Genomic DNA, 22067 nt, shown 5'->3' with positions numbered 1-22067 from the left:
CCCACGTGGGTGCAGGGGCCCAAGCACTTGGGCCATCTTCTACTGCTTTCCCAGGCCACAGCAGAGAGCTGGATTGGAAGAGGAGCAGCCAGGACTAGAATGGGTGCCCATATGGGCTGCCAGCGCTGCAGGCAGAGGATTAACCTACTGTGCCATGGCGCCAGCCCCAAAGCCTTATATTTTTAATAAAAATACTTAAAATTATGTTTTCTGTCCATACACGGAGGTAATCATAGTCTGTACTTTACTTTCCATCCTTCCCTCCCCGACCCCCCAAAACTTGTTGGGGCAAGCATCCAGACGGAAATAAATCAAACTAGCAAGAGATGTCTGTAGATGGAGGAATTATAGAATACTTCAGTTATTTGCTTTTCTCTTTTCTTTTGTTTATTTATGTATTTACTTTCATCTGCTTGAAAGGCAAAGTGGAGGTGGGGAGGAGGAGGGGGGAGTGGAGAGATCTGCTGTTTTACTCCTTAAATGGCCACAACAGCTAGGGCTGGGCCAGGCTGAAGCCAGGAGCCTGGAACTATTCGTGTCTCCCACGTGGGTGGCAGGAGGCCCAAGTCCTTCAGCCATCATCTGTGGTCTCCTAGATGCAGTAGTGAGCATTTGGGTCAGGAGCAGAGTAGCGGGAACCGGAACCAGTGCTCTCACAGAGCATATTGGTCGGGGGGTCCCAAGCCAGGGCTGATCCGCCCCACCACAAGGCCTGCTTCATGTATTTTTCTATATTTTCCACAGTTAGTATGTGTTATTATAAACAGTAGTTGGAAGCTCAATGCTTTATGGCTTATCTTGTTATTCTAAGGTAAAATATCTATTTCTGTGTCATTTCTACCAGTAAAATTCAGTTTTACAGGCCTTTTTTTTGCTTATTATGCTAATGAATAAAACTGCAGGCTCTAATCTTAAACCTGCAATTCTTCACAAGTGATAAAAGGTGAAACAGAAAAAGATGTCCCCTCTCCTTTTGATCAACAGAGGGAGCATGATCCTTTGCATCAGAAAGCTGGTTTAAGAATCCAATTTGGTAAGATGCTAAACTGAAGACTTTTGTAAGTTCCAGCTGCCCCAATTCTGATCCAGTTCCCTGCTAATGGCCTGGGAAAACAGTGGAAGATGACCCAAGTCCTTGGGCCCCTGCACGCATGTGGGAGACCCAGAAGAAGCTCCTGGCTCCTCATTTCAGATTGACCCAGATTGGCCATCTGGGGAGTGAACCAGTGGATGGAAGATCTCTCTCTCCCTCTCTTTCTGTCTGTAACTCTATCTTTCAAATAAATAAATAAATCTTAAAAAAAAAAAAGAAAGAATATCAGACTTATTTTCTTAAGTGACAGTTTAGGTGTATGAATATTAGTAACTTTTTAAAAATAAAATATTTATTTATTTGAAAAGCAGAGAGACAGAAAGAGAGACACATACAGAGAGATCTTCCATCACTGTTTCACTCCCTAAATGCCTATAATAGCCGGGCCTGGACCAGGCCAGAGCCAGGAGCTGGGAAATCCTTCCTGGTCTCCCTCATGGGTGGTAGGAGCTCAAGTTTTTGGGCCATCATCTGCTGTCTTCCATGTACATGAGCAGAAAGCTGGATTGGAAGTGGAGTAGCTGGGACTGGAACCAGCAGCACTCCAATATGGGTTGCAGGTTCACCAGTAGCAACCTAACCTGCCTTACCACAACACCTGCCCTTCCATAACTGTCTACTAACTTGTTATATTAATATCAATCTGTTGTTGGAAGTCAAATTTGCCTAAAGAGGCCTTGTAGAACTCCTTTTAAAATTGTCATGCCCTGAGGGCCTGGTGCTGTAGCTCACTTGGTTAATCCTCTGCCTGCAGCGCCGGCATCCCACATGGATGCCAGGTTCTAGTCCCAGTTGTGCCTCTGCCTCTTCCAGTCCAGCTCTCTGCTGTGGCCCGGAAGGGCAGTGGAGGATGGCCCAAGTGCTTGGGCCCCTGCACCTACATGGGAGACCAGGAGGAAGCACCTGGTTCCTGGCTTTGGATCAGCGCAGCGCTGGCCATTGCAGCCATCTAGGGAGTGAACCAACAGAAGGAAGACCTTTCTGTCTCTCTCTCTGTCACTCTACCTGTCAAATAAATAAATAAAAAAAAATTTTTTTAAAAATTGTCATGCCCTGGAGCTGGCGCTGTGGCTCACTGGGTAAAGCTGCTGCCTGTAGTCCCAGCATCCTATATGGGCACGATTTGGAGTCCCCTGCTGCTCCACTTCCTATGCAGCTCCCTGTTAATGTGCCTGGGAAAGCAGCAGAGGCTGGTCCAAGTGCTTGGGCCCCTACACCCACGTGAGAGACCCGATGGAGCTTTTAGCTTCTGGCTTTGTTTTGGCTGTTTGGGGAAGATGGAAGACTTCTCTTCCTCTATCTCTCTGCCTTTGTCTCTCCCTCTCTGTAGCTCTGAGTTTCAAATAAATAAATCTTTAAAAAAAAAAAAAGAAAGAAAAGAAAAGCATTGCCATGCTCTACAAAAATCACTTTCAAAAAGAAATCCACAATTCTACTTGCCTATTTGTTTTCAAAATTTTTTGCCCAGACAACAATGTTGTGGTTGACACAAAGTACATACTTTTAAAATTCTATCAAATTAGAAGTGGATCCGCTGCTGCGGGTCCCCGGGTGGTCATGCCTTCTGGAGGTGGGGGCCCAATGAACAGTCGAGGACGCTGAGCAGTCCCGGAGTAACCGGTTCCCGGTTTGCTCTCCATGACGTCTGTCTCATGCTGTTTATGACGCGCGTCTCTCAAGTCAAAGCACTGTGATCTGGCAGCAGCTTCCGGGCTGGTTTTAGCTCAGCGGTTCCTTCGGCTACTGAATCAGACGTAGTCACCAACTTGGTGGTGGTTCGAGCCCCGCGGGCGCTTTCCCAGTCCTTTTTGCCTCTACACGCTCATTAAAAAGAACCAGGGGTTCCTGGAGAGGTGGCAGATTCTAGCGCTGGGACTTAAACAATTACATTTTAAATTACTTTATGTGCTTAGTAATCTGTTTTTGTTCCAATCATTACTTTTATTATTATATTTTATAATGTCCTCTTTGGCTTGAGGCCCTGAGGATGTTTTTCTCTCATTCTGATTGAACTTCTAACATTCCTTAGATCTTCCAAATCAGTTTTCTTAGATTTACTCAAGAGCCTTTCTATGTAGAGATTCAGGTTTTAATCCCAGAAACTTCTGCTAGTGTAATTTGGAATATCATGCCTGTTCCATTATTTTAGTCGTCCTCAGGGACTGCACTAAGCGTTGAATCTTTTTGCTGTTGTATCTACCACTTGTTTTTCCTGATTCTTTTTACTACATTCTTGATTTTATTTTAATTTTCTTGACTATTTTTTTATCCCTTTCCTCAATACCAGTTACTGTATTTTATGTAAAATCTCATTTCCTTTAGACCATTGTATAATTTAATCTGTTTTACCTATGATTTTTAAAGCTTGATATTTCCTGATATTGACTTCCTCTCTCTCTCTCTCTCTTTTCCAGTTTTGTGCCCTTTCTTCCATCTTTCTTTCCTTCATTTTTCTTTCATTTGAAAGAGTTATAGAAGGAGAGGGAGGGGGAGGAGAGGGAGAGCGAGAGGATCCATCTTCCATCTGGGTCATTCCCCAAATGGCCACACTGGATAGGGCTGTGCCAGGAGTTTCATTTGGGTCTCCCATATGGGTGCAGGGGCCATCTTCCACTGCTTTCCTAGGCACATTAGCAGGGAGCTGGATGAAAAGCAGAGCAGTGGGGACTCTAAGTGGAGCTCATATGGGATGAGAGTGCTTGTATTGCAGGCAGCAGCTTTACACACTACACTACTGTGCTGGCCCCAATCTTTTTGTTCTTTGTTAATTTATGATCTGAATTGTTTTTTCACTATTATTTCATGTCATTAAATATTAAAGGTATTTGATTTACATTGGGAAAAAAAAAAGTGGGTCAAACTTTCGTTTTCTTGGTTGTGTATGTCAGAAGAAAAAGAGGATGGCCAGGCATTCGACTTCAGCAAAGAGTTGGAAAGACTTATGTCAATTAATGAACTATATAATAACAAATCTGAGGGATGGGTGAGAAATGATGGCAGTGGTCCATGCTGGTAGTCTCAAATAAAGCAGCAAAGAGAGGAGAGATGAGCCTTCCTCTTGGATCCAATGCCACAGGCAGGAGAAAAAGGGTTTTATTATACAAAGATGGCTCACGGCTGATCACCATGCATGTGGACCTTCTCAAGAAATATTAGCATTGCAAGCATCAGTGCCCAGCGTGAAACACTTGGCAGATTATCTTAACGATTTTGTTAATCCAGCAGGAGCCTGCCCGCCTCTGCGGTGGGCCAACTCACAGTGACTGTTGAGATGCTATTTTGCTTGAATGCAAAGAAGAGAGTAAGAAAAAAATTATATATATATGCAAATTTAAATTTTTTTTTCTGTGGCTCAAGAACTTCAAGCAGTTTCAATGTCCAATGGAAAGAGCTCAGGGCACTATCGTTTCTGAAATACTAGTTCTCTTATTTGCTGCCAGTGGTCAGATTGAAGGTATAGCCCAGGGCACTGGTTTGCAGGAACATGTATTTTCTTTATGAAAATTAGTGACCTAGGGGTAGTGAGTTGTCTTTCTCTGGGCACTGAGAGCCACCCTATGGCAGATAAACAATAAGGTGAGAAGTCTGCGGTATGGGAGCACCGGTGCATCCTTGTGCATGCTTTCTGAATGTGTATTCTGAAACCTGAGCTGGGGGTGAGGGGCTGGGGGCAGGGGGGGGGGGCAGGGGACAAGCAGCCGGGACAGGGGCCCACAGCTCATATCTTGCCTGTCTACCTGAGCTACCCCAAAGTGGTTCTGCTTGTATTCTTTGTTTTCCTTTCGCTCCCCCCTTCCTTCTTCCTTTTGCTGCAGCAGTAGGTTTGCAAATCTTTTTTTTTTTTTTTTTTTTTTTTTTTTTTTTTTTTGAAAGGCCGAGAGTTACAGAGAGGCAGAGGCAGAGAGTAAGAAAGTGAGAGAATGAGCTGGCGCCGCGGCTCACTAGACTAATCCTCCGCCTTGCGGCGCCGGCATACCGGGTTCTAGTCCCGGTCGGGGCACCGGATTCTGTCCCGGTTGCCCCTCTTCCAGGCCAGCTCTCTGCTGTGGCCAGGGAGTACAGAGGAGGATGGCCCAAGTCCTTGGGCCCTGCACCCCATGGGAGACCAGGAGAAGCACCTGGCTCCTGCCATCGGATCAGCGCGGTGCACCGGCGGCGGAAGCCATTGGAGGGTGAACCAACGGCAAAGGAAGACCTTTCTCTTTGTCTCTCTCTCTCACTGTCCACTCTGCCTGTCAAAAAATAAAAAATAAAATAAAATAAAATAAAAAGAAAGTGAGAGAATGAGAGAGAGAGAGAGAGAGGTCTTCTATCTGCTGGTTCACTCCCCCAATGGCCAGCCGCTCCAAATCTCAAGAATGAGGGCAGCAACATTACTACAGATCCTATAGCTCTGCAGCAAGTCCTGTAAGTATTCAGCAGACACAGTGCCGCCAGGCACACTAAAAGGATAATAAAGGAATGTTATCCAAAAACTTCACACCGATGAACTTTATGAGTAACTTAGACAAAATGGACAAATGTCTTGATAGGACACAAATTATCCAAGCTAGTTTAAGAAGAAATAGCTTCAATGGTGCTATAGCTATTTTAAAAAAATTGAATTTATCATCAAAATTTTCCCACAATGAAAACTCAAGGTCCAGATGGCTTACCTGGTGAATTCTAACAAAATGTTAAGGAATAAATAATACAAATACTACCCAAAACCTTCCTGAAAATCAGAGAGGAAAGAACATTTGCCAATTCAGATATCCTGGCAAAGACATTACAAGGAATGAAACCCAATGACTAATATCCTTAGTGAACATAGATGCAAAAATTTTAACAAAGTTTTAACAAATAAATTCAACAATATATAAAACCATAAAACTTCTTGACCAGTGCAGGGTTGGGCAACTTGAAAACTAATGAATATTATTTACTGTATTAATAGATTTTTAAAAATCATTTCAATCCATCAGAGCAAGCATTTGATGAATTCAACATCTATTAATGGTAAAAACAAAACATACAAATGAACAACAGCACTACAAAATCCTTTCAGTTCACTAGCCATAGAAAGAAACTTCTTTAACCTGATTGTTTTGGGGAAGCCCAGGATATGGCCATCAAAGTTGGAGGTGCCGTGAGATGGAAGAAAGAGGCAGACAAATCCAGTATCTCTCACTGTGTAATTTGTTAGAGAAGTATGACCTCTGTGGCCACAGACAGAGGATACTGTGCTAAGAGGCAGGATAAAAAGGGTTCTGTTATACAAAGGTGGCTCATGGCTAATCAAAAAGCATGGGAATTTCTTAAGAAGTATTCCATACCAAGCAGTCAGTGCCCAGCATGAAACAGTTGGCAGATTCTCTTAGTGACTTCGTTAATCTCACATGGCTTGAGATGACCGCCAGGGTCACCTAAAGGCCAAGATGGCAGTTACAACCAAGATGGTGTACACAAACAAATCTGTATCTAATATCAGTTTAGGTGAAAGATTGCATGCTTTCTAAGATTGGAAGGAAGGTAAAAAAAGTCAGCTCTTACACCATTCTTGCTCAGCATAAGGTTGAAAGTTCTAGCCAATGCAGTAAGGCAATAAAACAAAATGGAAAGCATACAAATCAGAAATAAAGTAAAACTCGGATGGGCATTTGGCAGAGCAATTAACATGCTTCTGGGGATGCCTGCATCCCATGGTGGAGTGCCTGGTTCCACTTCCAATTCCAGCTCCCTGAGGGTGTGCATCCTGGGAGGCAGCCATGATGGCTCAAGTACTTGGGAGCCAGCCACTGGCACGGGAGGCCCAGAGAGAGTTCCAGGCTTCTGGTTTCAGCCTGGCCTACTCCTGGCTATTGTGAGCATTTGAGGAGTGGGCCAGTGGGTGAAAGATCTCTCACTGTCTGTCTCTGTCTCTGTCTACCTCTGTGCCTTTCAAATAAAGTCAGAATTTAAAATATTAAAAAGAAAAAAATTATGTATTTTGAAATAACATAATAATCTATTTAGAAAATCCTAAGGAAGTCAAAAAAATTTACATACTTGCTAATAAATGAGTTTGCAAGATTACCAAGTCAATATACAAAACTCAATTGTATTTATTTATACTAAGAATGAACAATCAGAAATTTACCTGGCTGCTTCACTTCTGATCCAGCTCTCTGCTTTGGCCTGGGAAAACAGTAGAAGATGGCCCAAGTCTTTGGGCTTCTGTACCCACGTGGGAGACCTGGAAGAAGCTCCTGGTTCCTGGCTTCAGGTCAGCTCAACTCTGGCCATTGAAGTCATTTGAGGAGTGAACCAACGGATGGAAGGCCTCTCTCTCTCTGGCTCTACCTCTCTCTGTAACTCTTACAAATAAATACAATAAATCTTTAAAAAATGTATTTTAAGTACCACTTATAATAACACCACAAATATGAAATACTTAGGCATACATTTGACAAAAGACGTGCAAGATCTGTATACAGAAAACCACTGAGAGAAATTAAGGAAGACTTAAATATGTATAAATGGAGAGGTACATTGTTTTCATGAATCAGAAGACCTGGTATTGTTAAGATACCAATTCTCTCCAAATTGATTTAGAGAATAAATGTAGTCCTAATCAAAATCCCAGCAGGCTTTAAAAAAATTAAGAATTTTTAATTGACGTGCTGATTCTAAATTTACATGAAAGTGCAAAAATATGTGCATAAGAATGCAAACTTTATTTGGTGATTTGTTTAGAAGCCCCTTAGGCCCTGTCTAACCTGAGGGTCTAGGCTCTATGGAGTTTAAAGGTGCACGGCTAACTAAACACATCCCTTGTACTTCATTTTTACTCGGGCTGGTTAGAACCTTCTTCCTCTTCTGGGGTTACTGGGTCTTTTATAACAAGTCAGCTGCAAGACTTAGTGCCTCACTGCCTGCCCCACACCCATCTTCAACCACCCCTGGATTCCCTAGGGCCACCAGCACAAAAGCACGCCTCTCAGATAATGGAAATTTTGTTCTAAATGCTTATTTTAGCTTGAGAAAGAGCCACCATCTCGTGCCTCTATTGCTCATATGTCTGCCGTGTTCTGTGGCGTTTGCACAGCTGAGTGGTTCTGCTGTCCCTCCACCCGCTCCCCCCATTTCTGATGGCTGTCTCACCTCCAGATAACCCACTAGGGACCTGGTGGGTGCTGTGATGGGAGAGAGGGGAGGAGGGCAGCCACTGAGAAAAGACATGGGCCCTGCCATGGAGGCCTCAATGAAATGTTCAGAGGCTGGGACGATGGTTCCCATAGAGCCATCCAGAGCTGAAGAGACGCTATAGCTTCCATATCGCCCCATTCCTGGCTCCTCGGGTTTCTCAAGCTATCGGATGCCTCCTGTCTCAGATTCCTTCAGGATCAGTGGCTTGAGCTTTGGCCATGGGCCTGAGCCCTGGGTTTCCTGCTGGGTCCTCTGAAGATAGATTTTCTTTTTCCCTTTGCTCGTCCTTGGAGAACGTTTCCTGCTTCATACTCAGATTTCCACTGAGACCAAGCAGCCTTAGCTGTGCAGACGCGGGGAGCTGAGAGATGAGTCTAGAGAAATGTTTGTACAAATTTTCAGGATTGGGATGATCAGAATCTACAAGGGACTAAACTCATATCTACCCTAATCTGATATCTCAGTCCCCAGATATTGCAGCACCAGGATTGCAGCACAATGTATTTGTACCCGTGCTTTTCCATGACTTTCCATATAGCCTTCAAGAAATTTCCCACCCATCCTCAAGGGCTTCACCAATGAACTTGAAAGGTCATTGCATTGATCTTTTTAAAATATTTATTCATTTATTTGAAAGGTGGAGTTACAGAGGCAGAGGCAAAGAGAGGTCCTGCATTCACTGGTTCTTTCCCAAAATGGCTGCAACAGCCAGAGCTGTGCCGATCTGAAGCCAGGAGCCAGGAGTTTCCTCCAGGTCTCTCATGAGGGAGCAGGGGCCCGGGACTTGAGCCATCTTCTACTGCTTGCCCAGGCCATAGCAGAGAGCTGGATTGGAAGTGGAGCAGCCCAGACTCCAACTGGTGCTCATATGGGATGCTGGTACTGCAGGCGGTGGCTTCACCCACTCTGCCAGAGCGCCGGCCCCAGGGTGTATATGAAGGCCTGTTGGCCACCAGATAATTGCATGCTTTGAAAGGTTTCTGGGCAATTCTTGAATGGTTGAAAATGCCCTGTTTCATCTGCAGCCCCAGGGTTGACCCTGGAGCCAACCTGGCCAAATCTGAATGATGAAAGCCAATCACAAACTCAAAAATAGGCCCCAGATGCAAGGAGATGAGACAGTTAGGTTTACTTCCCGTTTTCTAATTTGAGTGGTTTCACGCTGAAGAAAATCAGTGTGCTGGGTTGCAGGAGACCTAAACACATTCACGATGAAGCTAGGCTCTGTCTTCACGAGCTGGACACTCCACCTTTCCCCTGGGATGCTCTGGGCAGCTCTGATGTTTCTGGGTAAGTAGAAAGCTTGGATGTTGGCGTGGGCAGGGAGACACACCTGCTTCAGGGAAAAGACTCAAGGTGAGAAGGAAGCAGTGTTCAGAGGCAAGGCGTAAGAAGAGATTTCGCTTGTGTGGGATTGAAGACTGAATGTAAAATTCGTCCAGGCTTTTCTATCCTAATAGTTCCCTATGACTAGGATAACTTCTCTAGCTACAATCTCGACTCTTTCCACCCTTTTTTGAGATGAGGTTCTTGCAAAGGTAGACTGCACTTGCTCTCTCTGCTGCCCCACTCACTGCTCGCACTTGTGGGCTGGCGGTCACTGAAGTCAGTACTGCACAGAGCACAGTGACCGGCACGCTAAGCAGGCCTTGGCACACCTTTCCAGCGTATCCTGCTGTCTTCTCTGCTCACTGGGCACGGGTGATCACTTAGTCCTTCTTGGCCTTCTCCGCTCCCCCGGCTCCCATGGAACTATTTTCTCCCAGTACTGCAGGTGCTTCTCTGGGTTCTTCAGTAGCGTCTCTTCTCTTCTCCTTAAATAGTAAAGTTGTCTGTAGTTACATCTTTGCCTCTCTATGCTGCTTTCTTTACACAGTCTCCTTCATGAGCTTATTTGTCTGCATATTTTTTCCCACTACAATTCAATTTTTAAGAGTCCCAAATCATATCCCTAGCAATGCTTTGGAACTTCACATTTAATTATCAAGCTTTGCTTTGTCTCACAAGTATCTCAGCACAATGTGACCGGGACTGAATTAATCTGTCCTTGGGGTCCCCACCTCTTCTAATTCATCTTCCACTATTTCTGACCTCTGGTGGCATCTTCATCCATCCCACCACCTAGCCCAGAAACCTGAGAAGCAACCTGGACTCTGCCCTGTCACTCTCTATATCTGGCCAATCACCGAGTTTGGCAAATTTTATCTCCAGAGTTGTTCTTAGAGCCAGCCCCTTCTCTGAAACATCTCTAATGTCCTAAGATGAGCCCTCATCATTGACAATTTGAACTCACTCCATAACATTGTTTCTTCTAAGATTTATTTATTTAGAAGGCAGATTGACAGACATAGAAGGAGAGACACAGAGAGAGAAGTCTTCTTTTCTTCTTTAAATATTTATTTATTTGAAAGTCAGAGTTACACAGAGAGAAGGAGAGGCCGAGAGAAAAATCTTCCATCTGCTGGTTCACTCCCCAACTGGCCACAACGGCCAGAGCTGTACCGATCTGAAGCCAGGAGCCAAGAGCCTCCCCTGGGTCTCCCACACTGGTGCAGGGGCCCAAGAACTTGGGCCGTCCTCCACTGCTTTCCCAGGCCACAGCAGAGAGCTGGATCAGAAGTGGAGCAGCTGGGAGTCAAACTGGCACCCACATGGGATGCTGGCACTGAAGGTGGCGGCTCCACCTGCTATGCCACAGTGCCAGCCCCGAGAGAAGTCTTCTAACTGTTGGTTCACTCCCTAAATGCCAGGGTTGGGCTAGGTTGAAACCAAGCTCCATGAACTTCATCCAGGTCTCTCATGTGAGTGGCAGGAACTCAAGGGCTGAAGCCATTATCCTCTGCCTCCCAGGCAAATTCAGCAGGAAGCTGGATTGGAAGTGGAGCAGCCAGGACTCTCATTAACACTCTGAAACAGACAGAGTAATTTCTTTTTTTAAAGATTTATTTTATTTCTAAGTCAGAATTACAGAGAGTGAAGGAGAGAGGTAGAGACAGACAGACAGACAGACAGAGAGAGAGAGATATCATCCATCCACTTGTCCACTTCCCAAGTAGCCACAATAGCCAGGGCTGGACCAGGCCTAAGCCAGGAGTCAGGAGCTTCTTCCAGATCTCTCATGTGGGTTCATGGGCCCAAGTACTTGGGCCATCTTCTGTTGCTTAGAAGTGGAGCAGCCAGGACTTGAACCAGCACCCACATGGACTTGAACCAGTACCCGCTAGACCACAAATAAATAATAAATCAAATAAATCCCAATCTGCTTATATTTACATATTCACACAGCAGACTCTTACCTGCCTGCAAGGCTTTGATTGTACGGCTGCCCCTGCCTGAAATGAGCTCGCTCCATGGGTTCCCGTTCCCCTGCCCTTTATAAACTTTAGGTTTCTTTTAAGGGGCATTTTCTCCAGGAAGCCTTCCCAGAACCCTCGTTTCTGCTCAGGTGGATGCCTGTGATAGCTCTTTCTGATTGCCCCCCCCCCCCCCCCCACCTTTTGCTGCAAACAGTCTCTTTGTATGCATGTGTCTTCCACTACACTTAAAGCTAACTGTGGGCCGGGACATGCTTCTTCAACTGCAGCCTTGGAATTAGATAGTCTGATTTCAAGCCCCTCCTTGATTTACCAGCTCTGTATCACCTTGGAAAGGGGACATTTTTCTCACTCTGATTTGACTTTCTCACTTGTACAGCGAGAATAATAATACCGGCCACACGAGATATATTGAGTGAAAGTGCCAGATAGCCCAACAAGGTTTTGTTTTTAAAAAAGAAACGAGCAGAGGCAGCTGAGTGCAGCTGAGTGACAGTGGAGGAACCGAAAGGAGGTAGAAAGCCTGTGAGAAGCTCTAAAGCGAGCACCTGGGCCTCCTATGATGCGAATCAGGAAGTAGGAGGGGGCCCTGGTAAGGGAAGCTTCAAGGTCAAAGCAGACCACGGAGCCACTGGGATGGAAGGGGCCAAAGGCAAGTGGGACAGAGAAGGTGAGCACTGTGAGTGGCTGTGGCTGGAAGAGGGCACGAGGGGAAGGAGATGGTATAAGTAGCACCGCCCCTGCCTGGATCATCACCGAGGTAAGGTGTAGGTTGAGGAGATACAGTCAGAAATCCACACCTCTACGTTTCAACCCAGAAACAAAGAATGACGCTACAGTTCCCAATGTACAGACGGGGAGTAGTGGGTCTGGGGTGCAGAGAACCCACTGTTGACAGGGAAAGCTCAAGAGGACGTTAAGATAGAGATGGGTCAAAGACCAAGACCTGAAAGGGGGAGTGAGAAAGGAGAGACCCAGCTAGCTACGGGAAGCTCTTTGGCATCCTCACGGCCTAAGAGCCAAGTGAATTTTGGGAAAGTGAAAATTCAGAAGAGAGCCCCTAAGGAGGGTCTGCGGACTGCCGTAGACCACGTCAGCGTGGTGAAGACAAAGAACACTGATTTTGGACTCACACGCACCTTTCCTATTCCATTGGTCATTTACTTTTCTACACGTGTTTGTTCACGATTTATAACATGGGAATGAAGTCACTTACATGATGAAAGCAGGTGAAGGTTGAGTAGGATAACACATCAAAGTGCTAGCCGATGGTCATGACCGTTAGAATCTGATGTCTTCCTTTCCCTCCTGTCCTGTGCCTGCTGCCCTGGGTTCACCGTTGTCTTTGGCATCTGGTTGCCTGCACCAACAGCTGGATGTCATTCTGGTGAGTTCACTGTCTTCAATTGTCTCCCATATCTCTTCCTTAGACCACGCTCTGTTCCTTGAGATCACACCAGCTTAAAATTACTCACTTGAGACTCTTTGGGGCCTCTTGGAAAAAAGGTGTTGGTGTCTCCCTAGTCTCAGGAGAGGGAGAAACTTCTGGGGGGGGGGTGGCGATTTCCTGTCCTATTTCTCTGAATTGCAGCATCATTGTCTGGATCTCCCTGGACCGTGCCATCTTCCGCTGCCAATCTTGAGACTCTGCAGTGTGATGGACCCATCAGCACCAGGAAGAGCAGCTGCCACACTGATGCTGACCCAAGGGACGATGACTACGAAATCAAAGCCTACACTTTCAGCGAACCCTTCCATCTGATTGTGTCCTACGGTGAGGCCCTGGGAAGGCCCTGTCGAGTGCCCTAAGCCCCTCCTTTCCATCCTATAGCCCACTCAGGAAGGTTCTCCCAGAACTCTGGCCATGTGATGAGGTACTTTCTTCCCCCACCTTCAGCCCATAGCAACTGGGGTTCCCTCAGTCCTAGGCCCTAGAGAGCTTGTTCCACATTCTCGACCAGGGGTGAGAGTTGCCTGGACCCTACTGTGGGCATCACTGGGAGACCTCCCAAGGGAAGCAGTGGGTAACACTCAGCTCTTGCTCTTCTGGACCACAGACTGGCTGATCCTCCAAAGTCCATCCAACCACCTATTTGAAGGGGACCCACTGATTCTGCGCTGCCGAGCATGGCAAGATTGGCCACTGACTCAGGTCACCTTCTACCGAGATGGCTCAGCCCTGGGCCCCCCTGGGCCCAACAAGGACTTCTCCATCGCTGCGGTGCAAAAGGCAGACAGTGGGCGCTACCACTGCAGCGGTGTCTTCAGGAGCCCTGGTCCTGGAAGTCCAGAGACAGCAGCTGCCGTGGCGATCACAGTCCAAGGTGAGAGCTAAAAGCAGCACTGCCAGGGTAGAGGCAGATGAGGTGGGATGAGGAGCCCAGAATGGGGGTCTTTGGGCCCGAAGAGGAAAAGGCCACGGAAGGCTTGGGATGTGGTTGCTGGAAAATGCCCAAGTTGGATTTCCAGGAGGGGCAAAAGCTAGGCATTGTTTTTTCAAGTCATTCAGCACCACCCAGTTGGGCATGTTTCACACCCAACTGGGCATGCTACCCAGCATTTACTGATGGGTTGTGAGGACTCTTGTAGGATTTGTCTACCTCTGGATCTTATCTAGTCCTGTCTCCTGGAAGACAGTCAGAGCTTGACAGATTCAAATGCAACCTTTCTTGTTTTTCTTTTTTTGTTTTTTAAATATTTATTTTATTTATTTGAAATCAGAGTTACAGAGAGAGGTAGATCCAGAGAGAGAGAGGTCTTTCATCCATTGGTTCACTCCCCAAATGACTGCAATGGCCAGAGCTGAGCTGATCTGAAGCCAGGAGCTTCTTCCAGGTCTCCCACATGGGTGCAGGGGCCCAAGGACTTGGGCCATCTTCTACTGTTTTCCCAGGCCATAACAGAGAGCTGGATCGGAAGAGGAGCAGCTGGGACTAAAACCAGCACCATATGGGATGCCGGTGCTTCAGGCCAGGGCTTTAACCTGCTATGCCACAGCGCTGACCTCCCAAATGCTCTCTTCTGAGACAGCCCAATCATGGTGGAAATAAGGAAAAGGAAGTAGGACTGGGGTTCTTTGCCTGTCCCAGGTCTACCTGAGTATAGGACGGCTCAGCTCTTCTTTCTCACCTCTCTTTCCCCCAGAACTGTTTCCTGCCCCGGTTCTCCAAGCTGCACCTTCTGGGTCCCAAGACGGAAGCCTGATGACCTTGAGCTGTCAGACAAAGCTGCCCCCACAGAAGTCAGCCACCCGTCTCCTCTTCTCCTTCTACAAGGATGGAAAGCCAATGCGCAGCAGGGGCCGCTCCTCGGAATTCCAGATCCCCATAGCTGCAGAAGAGCACTCTGGGACCTACTGGTGTGAGGCAGCCACTGAGGACAACCAAGTTCAGAAACAGAGCCCCCAGCTGGAGATGAGGGTGCATGGTGAGTTAGTGTGTGTGTGTGTGAAGTTGGGGAGGGGAGGGTGGCTGGGTCCATGACTGGGATTCAGTGTGACGAAGTTAGGAGGGAACACAGAGGAGGCAGGAGCAATAAGCCAGAGTCCCCGAGGTTGAAAGGCAACACAGACAGCAAAGCCCTCCCTCAGATTGGGCTGTTTCACCACTGCCCCAAACTAAGACCCGAGCCAGCTCCATTCCTGCTTCCCCATAGACCTTAAGGGCCTGATGTCATCTCTGGGCATTTGCAGAGCATAACAGATACAATATGGTATCTTCATCTGATATGAGGATGAGGTAGTCCAGAGATAATAATCAATTCTTGGAGCTACCATTAAGAAGGCTGCACTTGACCTGAACTACACCCAGGGGAGATGTTAAGGGTGATGAGGGGTCTTGGAGGCTTGTCATATGAGAAATATTGGAAGGGACGGGGTGGGTGCTCTTTCTGAGAAGGAGATGACTCAGGGGCCCACAGAACGGTCCTCAAAATGAGGAACTAGCCTAACGTCATCTATAGTACAGAGCTTGACCTAGGTCTGTGCTTCAGGGAATGAGATTCTGCTTTGCTAGAAGAGGAATTGGCTAATAGTCCCGACAAGGCCTCATCACCGAAGACTTTTAAGCAGAGGTAACCAAGCTTTAGATCAAAATTTGGATCGGGAGGGACACCAGCGTCCTTAAGTCTCTACTGCCATGGGGCCCCACAACCACCTTCAGAGAACAGGAGAGATTGCGCAGGCTCGTGAGGGGAGAGCAGGGCCAGACTTCACTCTTGTCCGTGCCTCCTGTCCCACCATCCAGCTTCCTCCGGCACCGCTGCACCCCCCACCTTGAATCCAGCTCCTCAGAAATCAGCCGCTCCAGAAACTACTCCCACTGAGCCCCCTGGGCCTCCGCCTCCACAGCCAACCCCTGCTTCTGAGGATTCGGGCTTCTCCTCTCCTCTGAGGGCTCCAGACCCCCATCTGTATCACCGGATGGGCCTTCTTCTCCAGCACATTCAGGATGTGAGAGCTCTCCTCGGTCATCTGGTCATAGAGCTGAGGAACTTGTCTGGCCACCTGAAGCCCGGGACCACAGAAGCTCCTGCAAAATGAAAGCAAGCGATTCGCCCGCCATATTGCTGGACCAGCTCCAATAAACCCAGCTCTGTCTATGTTTCTCTTCCTGTCTTGCCCGTGTGCACAAATAGTTGTCCTGGTGTTTGGTAAGAACAATAGAGACAGGTGAGCGTAAATAAATGTGTGCAAAGCGATCCCTGGAGTTTGGTTCTGCTTGTGTAGTCTCTGTCCACATAACAACAGAATTCTGCTTTCTCTGGACTGGCAATTTCCTTCTGTTGCTCCAACCAGAACCTGGCGACTCAAAGAGGAGCAATGAGGTAGATTTAATGTGAGTGAGCCTCTCCGCCCCCAGGGCATTTGGCAACAATTGGCTGTTGCTCTTGGGGGTAAGGATGTGTGTGCTACTGGATTCTAGTGAGCAGAAGCCACAGGTGCTGCTGACATCCCATAATGTACAGGACAACCCCTTCCACAAAAGATTGTCTGAGAAACCCCAGCCTAATGAAAGCTGGGGTAAGCTCTGGGGTGAAACTTTACCAACCGACTGCTCTCCCCTCTCAGCCTCCGTCATACAAGTGTTATACATACACAAGTGTTGAGTTGGTGCCACGGCCTGAATGTTGTGTGCCACTGCCCCCTTCAAGCCCCAATCTGTATGTTGAAATCCTAACCTGGAAGAAAATGATATAAGGCAGTGTGACCTTTAGGGGTGATTAGTTCTTCAAGGCAGAGCAATTATGATTGGGATTAGTGCCACTGATAAAAAGACCCTGGGTGGGGGGACAGTGCTGTGACATAGTGGTTAAAGCTGCCACCTACAGTGTCAGCATCCCATATGGGCATCAGTTCAAGTCCCGGCTACTCCACTTCTGATCCAGCTCTCCGCTATGGCCTGGGAAAGCAGTAACAAGATGGCCCAGTGCTTGGGCCCCTGCACCTGCATAGGTGACCTGGAAGAAGTTCCTGGCTCCTGGCTTTGGATCAGCTCAGCTCTGGCCATTGCGGCCATTTGGGAACTGAACCAGTGGATGGAAGACCTTTCTTCTCTTTCTCTCTCTCTGCCTCTCTGTAACTCTGACTTTCAAATAAATAAATAAATCTTAAAAAAAAAAAAAAAAAAAAAAAGAGGCCCCAGATGGCTCACGCCCCCTCCAGCCGTGTGAGGACATAATGAGAAGCTGCCTTCTATGAACTAGAAAGCAAGCCCTTACCGGAGACCAAATCTGTTGGTGCTTTGATACTCGACTTCCTAGCCTGCAGAACCGTGAGAAGTAAGTTCTATTGTATATAAACTACTCCGCCTATGGTATTTTTGTTGTAACAACCCCAGTGAACTAAACCACCTGGTCTTCACTACATGCCCAAGTTTATACCATGTTAAGAATATTCATAAGCTTCCATCTGGAGAGGGCTCAACCTTTGGGATAGAGAGGCCGTAATACTCGCACTCATAATAGAATTGAAGTAGGGTATACAGAAATCTACAGGATCCTATTGGCTTCAGAAACATGCGATCAAGTAAGTCATTGGCAGAGTGGCAAATATTTGTTTTAATCCACTTGTCTGAAATATTTTCCTTTTAAAAATATACATGGATCTATCTTAGTACCATATTAACACTTCTGTCTATGCCCGAACTGCAACTCTCAGCCAATGAGAGCCGGCCTGGCAGACTCTGTGGTAACCGTTGGTGGGTGAGTCAGCACCTCATTTTCTAGTGACCGTAACAAAGGGGAGTTTTGTCATGTTACTCTGAATTACATGGCCTTCCTTTGTGGTCTTTATTCTGTGCAGTTTTGATTCACAAAGATTTACAAAAGGTTGTGTGCATTATCATTCTAGACATGCCACGAATAAAAGATTATAGACTCACGCTAGATGGTAAAAAATGGGCCTTAAGGCAGTTTCTAGAATCTTCAGGGGGAAAGAGCTACCAATTGGGAACTGGTAGAAGTCTGTAAATCTCACTCCAGTCTGAGAGAAATGGTTAATGATTACCTGAATGGGAGCTGATCAGCAGTAACCAGAGGAATGGCATGATTTAGGTGGATTTGAAAAAAAAAAAAAAAAAAAAAAAAAACCTCGACTGTCAACATACCACGCTGGATGTGTCTCAGAAGATTCCATGTTATAACCATTCTACAAGGAGTTCCCTTCAGTTAATACTACCATTTTCTTTCTCTCTTTTTAAATTACTAAACATTTACTACCACTTAAATGAAAGATCAGTTGACACAGAGGTTTTTGTTTGTTTTTGATTCTTAGGCTAAGACGGCTGAAGAGGTGATTATTGCACATGCGTTATACTCAGCCATAGCTGAGAACATTAACTGGTCCAGAATGTCACAGTTCCGGGGCAAAGGGCCACCAGGGACTGCTGCTGTCTGCATAGCAAGTCTCATAGGCGGTTTCGGCGATCTATCAGCAAGGGAAGTTTCAGATTCTCCCAGAGACAAATTGCAGATAGTAGCAGACAGTCCAACAACTGTACCAGCGTCCCGGGGTCCAGCTTCTTACTTCTTACTTTTGCTTCTTTGGCCATCATGGGTACAACCGTTAGCACTTAACTTGAATCTCTGCCTCATCTTTCTTCTTTTGTGTATCAGCCTGAACATTTGCTTCTTCCTCCACTTGGCTCTCATGGCACCAAGGGTTCCAAGAAGATGGTGCTAAAGATGAGAGAGACCCAGAATCTTAAGACAGCTCTGGGGGCCTGCGCTGTGACGTAGCGGGTTAAACCCTGGCCTGCAGTGCCAGCATCCCACATGGGCGCTGGTTCTAGTCCCAGCTGCTCCTCTTCCGATCCAGCTCTCTGCTATGGCCTGGGAAAGCAGTAGAGGATGGCCCAAGTCCTTGGGCCCCTGTACTGACATGGGAGACCGGAAGAAGCTCCTGGCTCCTGGCTTCAGATCAGCGCAGCTCCTGCTGTTGCAGCTATCTGGGGAGTGAACCAGTGGATGGAAGATACACCCCCCCCCCGCCCCGCCTCTCCTCTCTCCGTGTAACTCTGATTTTCAAATAAATAAATAAATCTTAAAAAAAAAAAAAAAAGACAGCTCTGGTGCTGGACCAGTTACTAGTGTGTCTTCTTGCACAGGTGGCAACATCTCTGATGCTTGCTTTTCTTATGGCCTTCAATGCTGCTTTTCTCTGAGATAAGAATCATCAAAATCATAGCAAACATTTATTGAACAGTTACTTTGTGCTAGGCACCATACTAAATCATTTAAATTTAATTGCTAATTTATATGTTTTTGGTTTAAAATTTTTTATCCAACATGAAATACACATTTTTATGGGGTGCAATGCAATATTTTAACATGTGTATGTAGTGGAAATCGACCAACTCAAGCAGTAAAAATTTTCATTTTCTTTTTTTTAATACTTATTTATTTATTTGAAGTCAGAGTTACACACAGAGAGAAGGAGAGGCAGAGAGAGGGAGAAAGGGGTCTTCCATCTGCTGGGTCACTCCTCAATTGGTCACAATGGCCGGAGCTGTGCCGATCAGAAACCAGGAGCCAGGAGCTTCCTCTGAGTCTCCCATGCAGGTGCAGGGGCCCAAGGACTTGGACCATCTTCTATTGCTTTCCCAGGCAATTGCAGAGAGCTGGACTGGAAGTGGCGCAGCTGGGACTAGAACGGGTGCCCATATGGGATGCCGGCACTGTAGGTGGTGGCTTTACCAGCTATGCCACAGCACCAGCCCAGGCATTTTCATTTTCTTTTCTTTATGTTTGGAGCCTACCAGTCCCTCTCTTTCAGTTCTTTATATTGCATATAATTGTTATTGTGAACTACAGTCATCTCACTGTGCTGTGGAACACTAGAACCTATTCCATCTGATTGCTTGGATAGCCAGTATCCAATCCCTCTGTCCTTTATTCTTCCACCCTTCCCAAACACTATAATCAGTAATCTAAGTTCAAACTGACATTTTCCCCCACATATGTGAAAGAATATGAGATAGTTGTCTTTCTGTCCTGGCTGATTTCACTTAACTATCTCTAGTTCCATTCATTTTGCTACAAATGTTAGGATTTCATGTTTTTTTTTTTTTAAATAAAGATCTATTTATTTATTTGAAAGGCAGAGTTACAGAGAGGCAGAGGCAGAGAGAGAGAGAGAGAGAGAGAGAGAGAGAGAGAAAGTCTTCCATCCACTAGTTCACTCTCCAGATGACCACAATTGGTCACAATAGCTGGAGCTGCACCGATCTGAAGCCAGGAGCTAGGAGCTTCTTCCGTGTCTCCCATGCAGGTTCAGGGGCCCAAGGACTTGGGTTATCTTCCACTGCTTTCCCAGGCCACAGCAGAGAGCTGGATAGGAAGTAGAGCATCCAGGACTCGAACCAGCACCCATATGGAATGCTGGCACTGCAGGCAGCAGCTTTACCAGCTACACCACAGTGTCAGCCCCAGGATTTTATTCTTTTTGTGACTAAATAATATTCCATTGTGCACATATGCCGCATTGTCTTCATCCATTCACCCATCAGTGAGTACCTAACTTGATTTCCTATCTTGGTCATTGTGAAGAGTGCTACAATGGACACGGGAGTGCAGGGAAATGTCTGACATGCTGACCCCTTTTGGATATATATACCCAGAAATGGGATAGCTGGATCGTTTGGTAGATCTACTTTTTTAGTTGTTGTTTTTGTTTGTTTTGTGTTTTTTTGTTTGCTTTCATGGCCAACTCCATACTAGTCTCCATAATGGCTGTGTTACCAGTGAATCGCAGGTTTCTTGTCTTCACGAAAGAAAGAATTCAGGCGTGAGACAGAGAGTAGTGGAAAGTAAAATAGCAAGGTTTATTAGGGAAGGGACATCCGTAAGAACGGATGGGCACCTCTCCAGACAGAACCTGGGAGAGAGTGCCCAGTTGCTCGGACTGGGGGAGAGCGAGGTTACATGGTTGAGTGGAGAGAATACACCTGGGCAGGCCAGGCGGGCGGCTCAGCAGAGAGGCAGAGGGCTGAGCGCACAGTCCGGTTGAGGCCAGGGTTTTTAAGGGGATGGGTCTTGCTTCCCCACCTCTGCTCCTCTTGGAACAAAGGACTTTTTGGATATAAACAGAAAAACTCCTATCTGAGTTTTCCCCCTGAAGTTATCAGACAGGGGGAAGCCTGACTGGCATCTCCCAGCCTTAGAGGAAGGATGGTTATCAGGTAGAAGGGCAGGGCAGGATGCATATTTGAAATGCAGATACTGGGCTGCACCTGGAAGATTATCAGGCAGAAGGGGCGGGGACCCCCACCTGGCAGGTTATCGGGTAGAAGGGGGCAGGGCAGGATGCAAATACTGGGCTGCCCCTGTTATAGGGATGACTTTGAGATGCATATGCTGGACCCAAATGTCTCCTTAGGCCTTTGTCACACACACATGAGCTCATATTTGACTTCCTACCTAACAGATGTACTAATTTGTATGCCCACCAACAGTATATAATAGTTCTCTTTTTTCTTCATCCTCACCAGTATTTTTTTGTGTGTTTTTGATCATTGCTATTCTAACTGGAGTGAGATGATATCTCTTATGGTTTTGATTTGCATGTCTCTGATGATCAGTGTACTGAGCATTTTTTCATATATTTTATGATTGTATTTCTTCTTTTGTCAAATATCTACTCAGATCATTTATCCATTTCTTAACTAGATTGTTTGATTTTTGATGTTGAGCTTTTTTAGTTTTCTGCAAACAGGAATAATTTGACTTCCTCCTTATAATAATATTCCTTGTATATTCTGGATATTCATCCTTTCTAGTTACAAAATATTTTCTACCATTATGTTTGCTGTCTTTTCACTCTATGGGTTGCTTCCTTTGCTGTGCAGAAGTTTCTCAATTTGATACAATCCCATTTGTCTAAGTTTGCCTTTGTTGTCTATGCTTTTGCGGTCTCATCCCTTACCCAAAAAGCTGCTATCTGTATAGATGCCTTGGAGTGTTTCCTCTACGTTTTCTGCTAGTAGTTTCATAGTTCC

The 22067-nt window shown here is 46.2% G+C and overlaps 1 protein-coding gene across 4 annotated transcripts; it reads left to right on the top strand.

The window, feature by feature from the left end:
- Positions 1-9434: 9434 nt before the first annotated feature.
- FCRLA (Fc receptor like A) lies at positions 9435-16277 on the top strand. 4 transcript variants are annotated; one of them, XR_016210460.1, is made up of 7 exons: positions 9435-9550; positions 12947-12961; positions 13166-13348; positions 13632-13898; positions 14719-15000; positions 15565-15645; positions 15819-16277. XR_016210460.1 is itself a non-coding variant. In XM_008264170.5 (6 exons), the coding sequence occupies exons 1-6, from the start codon at positions 9472-9474 to the stop codon at positions 16112-16114; spliced, it is 1122 nt and encodes a 373-aa protein (XP_008262392.3). In that variant the 5' UTR covers positions 9435-9471; the 3' UTR covers positions 16115-16277. The 4 variants fall into 4 exon arrangements, 2 of the variants coding, with proteins under 2 accessions (XP_008262392.3, XP_089155800.1); XR_016210461.1 differs by lacking the exon at positions 12947-12961; XM_008264170.5 differs by lacking the exon at positions 15565-15645.
- The last annotated feature ends 5790 nt before the right edge of the window (positions 16278-22067 follow it).

This window comes from Oryctolagus cuniculus, chromosome 7 (genome assembly GCF_051225735.1).
Source record: "Oryctolagus cuniculus isolate XC-2025 breed Fujian yellow rabbit chromosome 7, ASM5122573v1, whole genome shotgun sequence".
NCBI lineage: Eukaryota > Metazoa > Chordata > Mammalia > Lagomorpha > Leporidae > Oryctolagus > Oryctolagus cuniculus.
The sequence above is the reverse complement of the archived record's forward strand: the minus strand, read 5'-3'. Positions and strand labels throughout refer to the sequence as shown.

Bases quoted from the DNA above. Each gene is read 5' to 3' on its own strand.
- FCRLA (XM_008264170.5), top strand. From the start codon at position 9,472: ATGAAGCTAGGCTCTGTCTTCACGAGCTGGACACTCCACCTTTCCCCT. The intron at 13,349-13,631 runs GTGAGGCCCTGG...TCTGGACCACAG, and splicing joins CCATCTGATTGTGTCCTACG to ACTGGCTGATCCTCCAAAGT. The intron at 15,001-15,818 runs GTGAGTTAGTGT...CCCACCATCCAG, and splicing joins GCTGGAGATGAGGGTGCATG to CTTCCTCCGGCACCGCTGCA.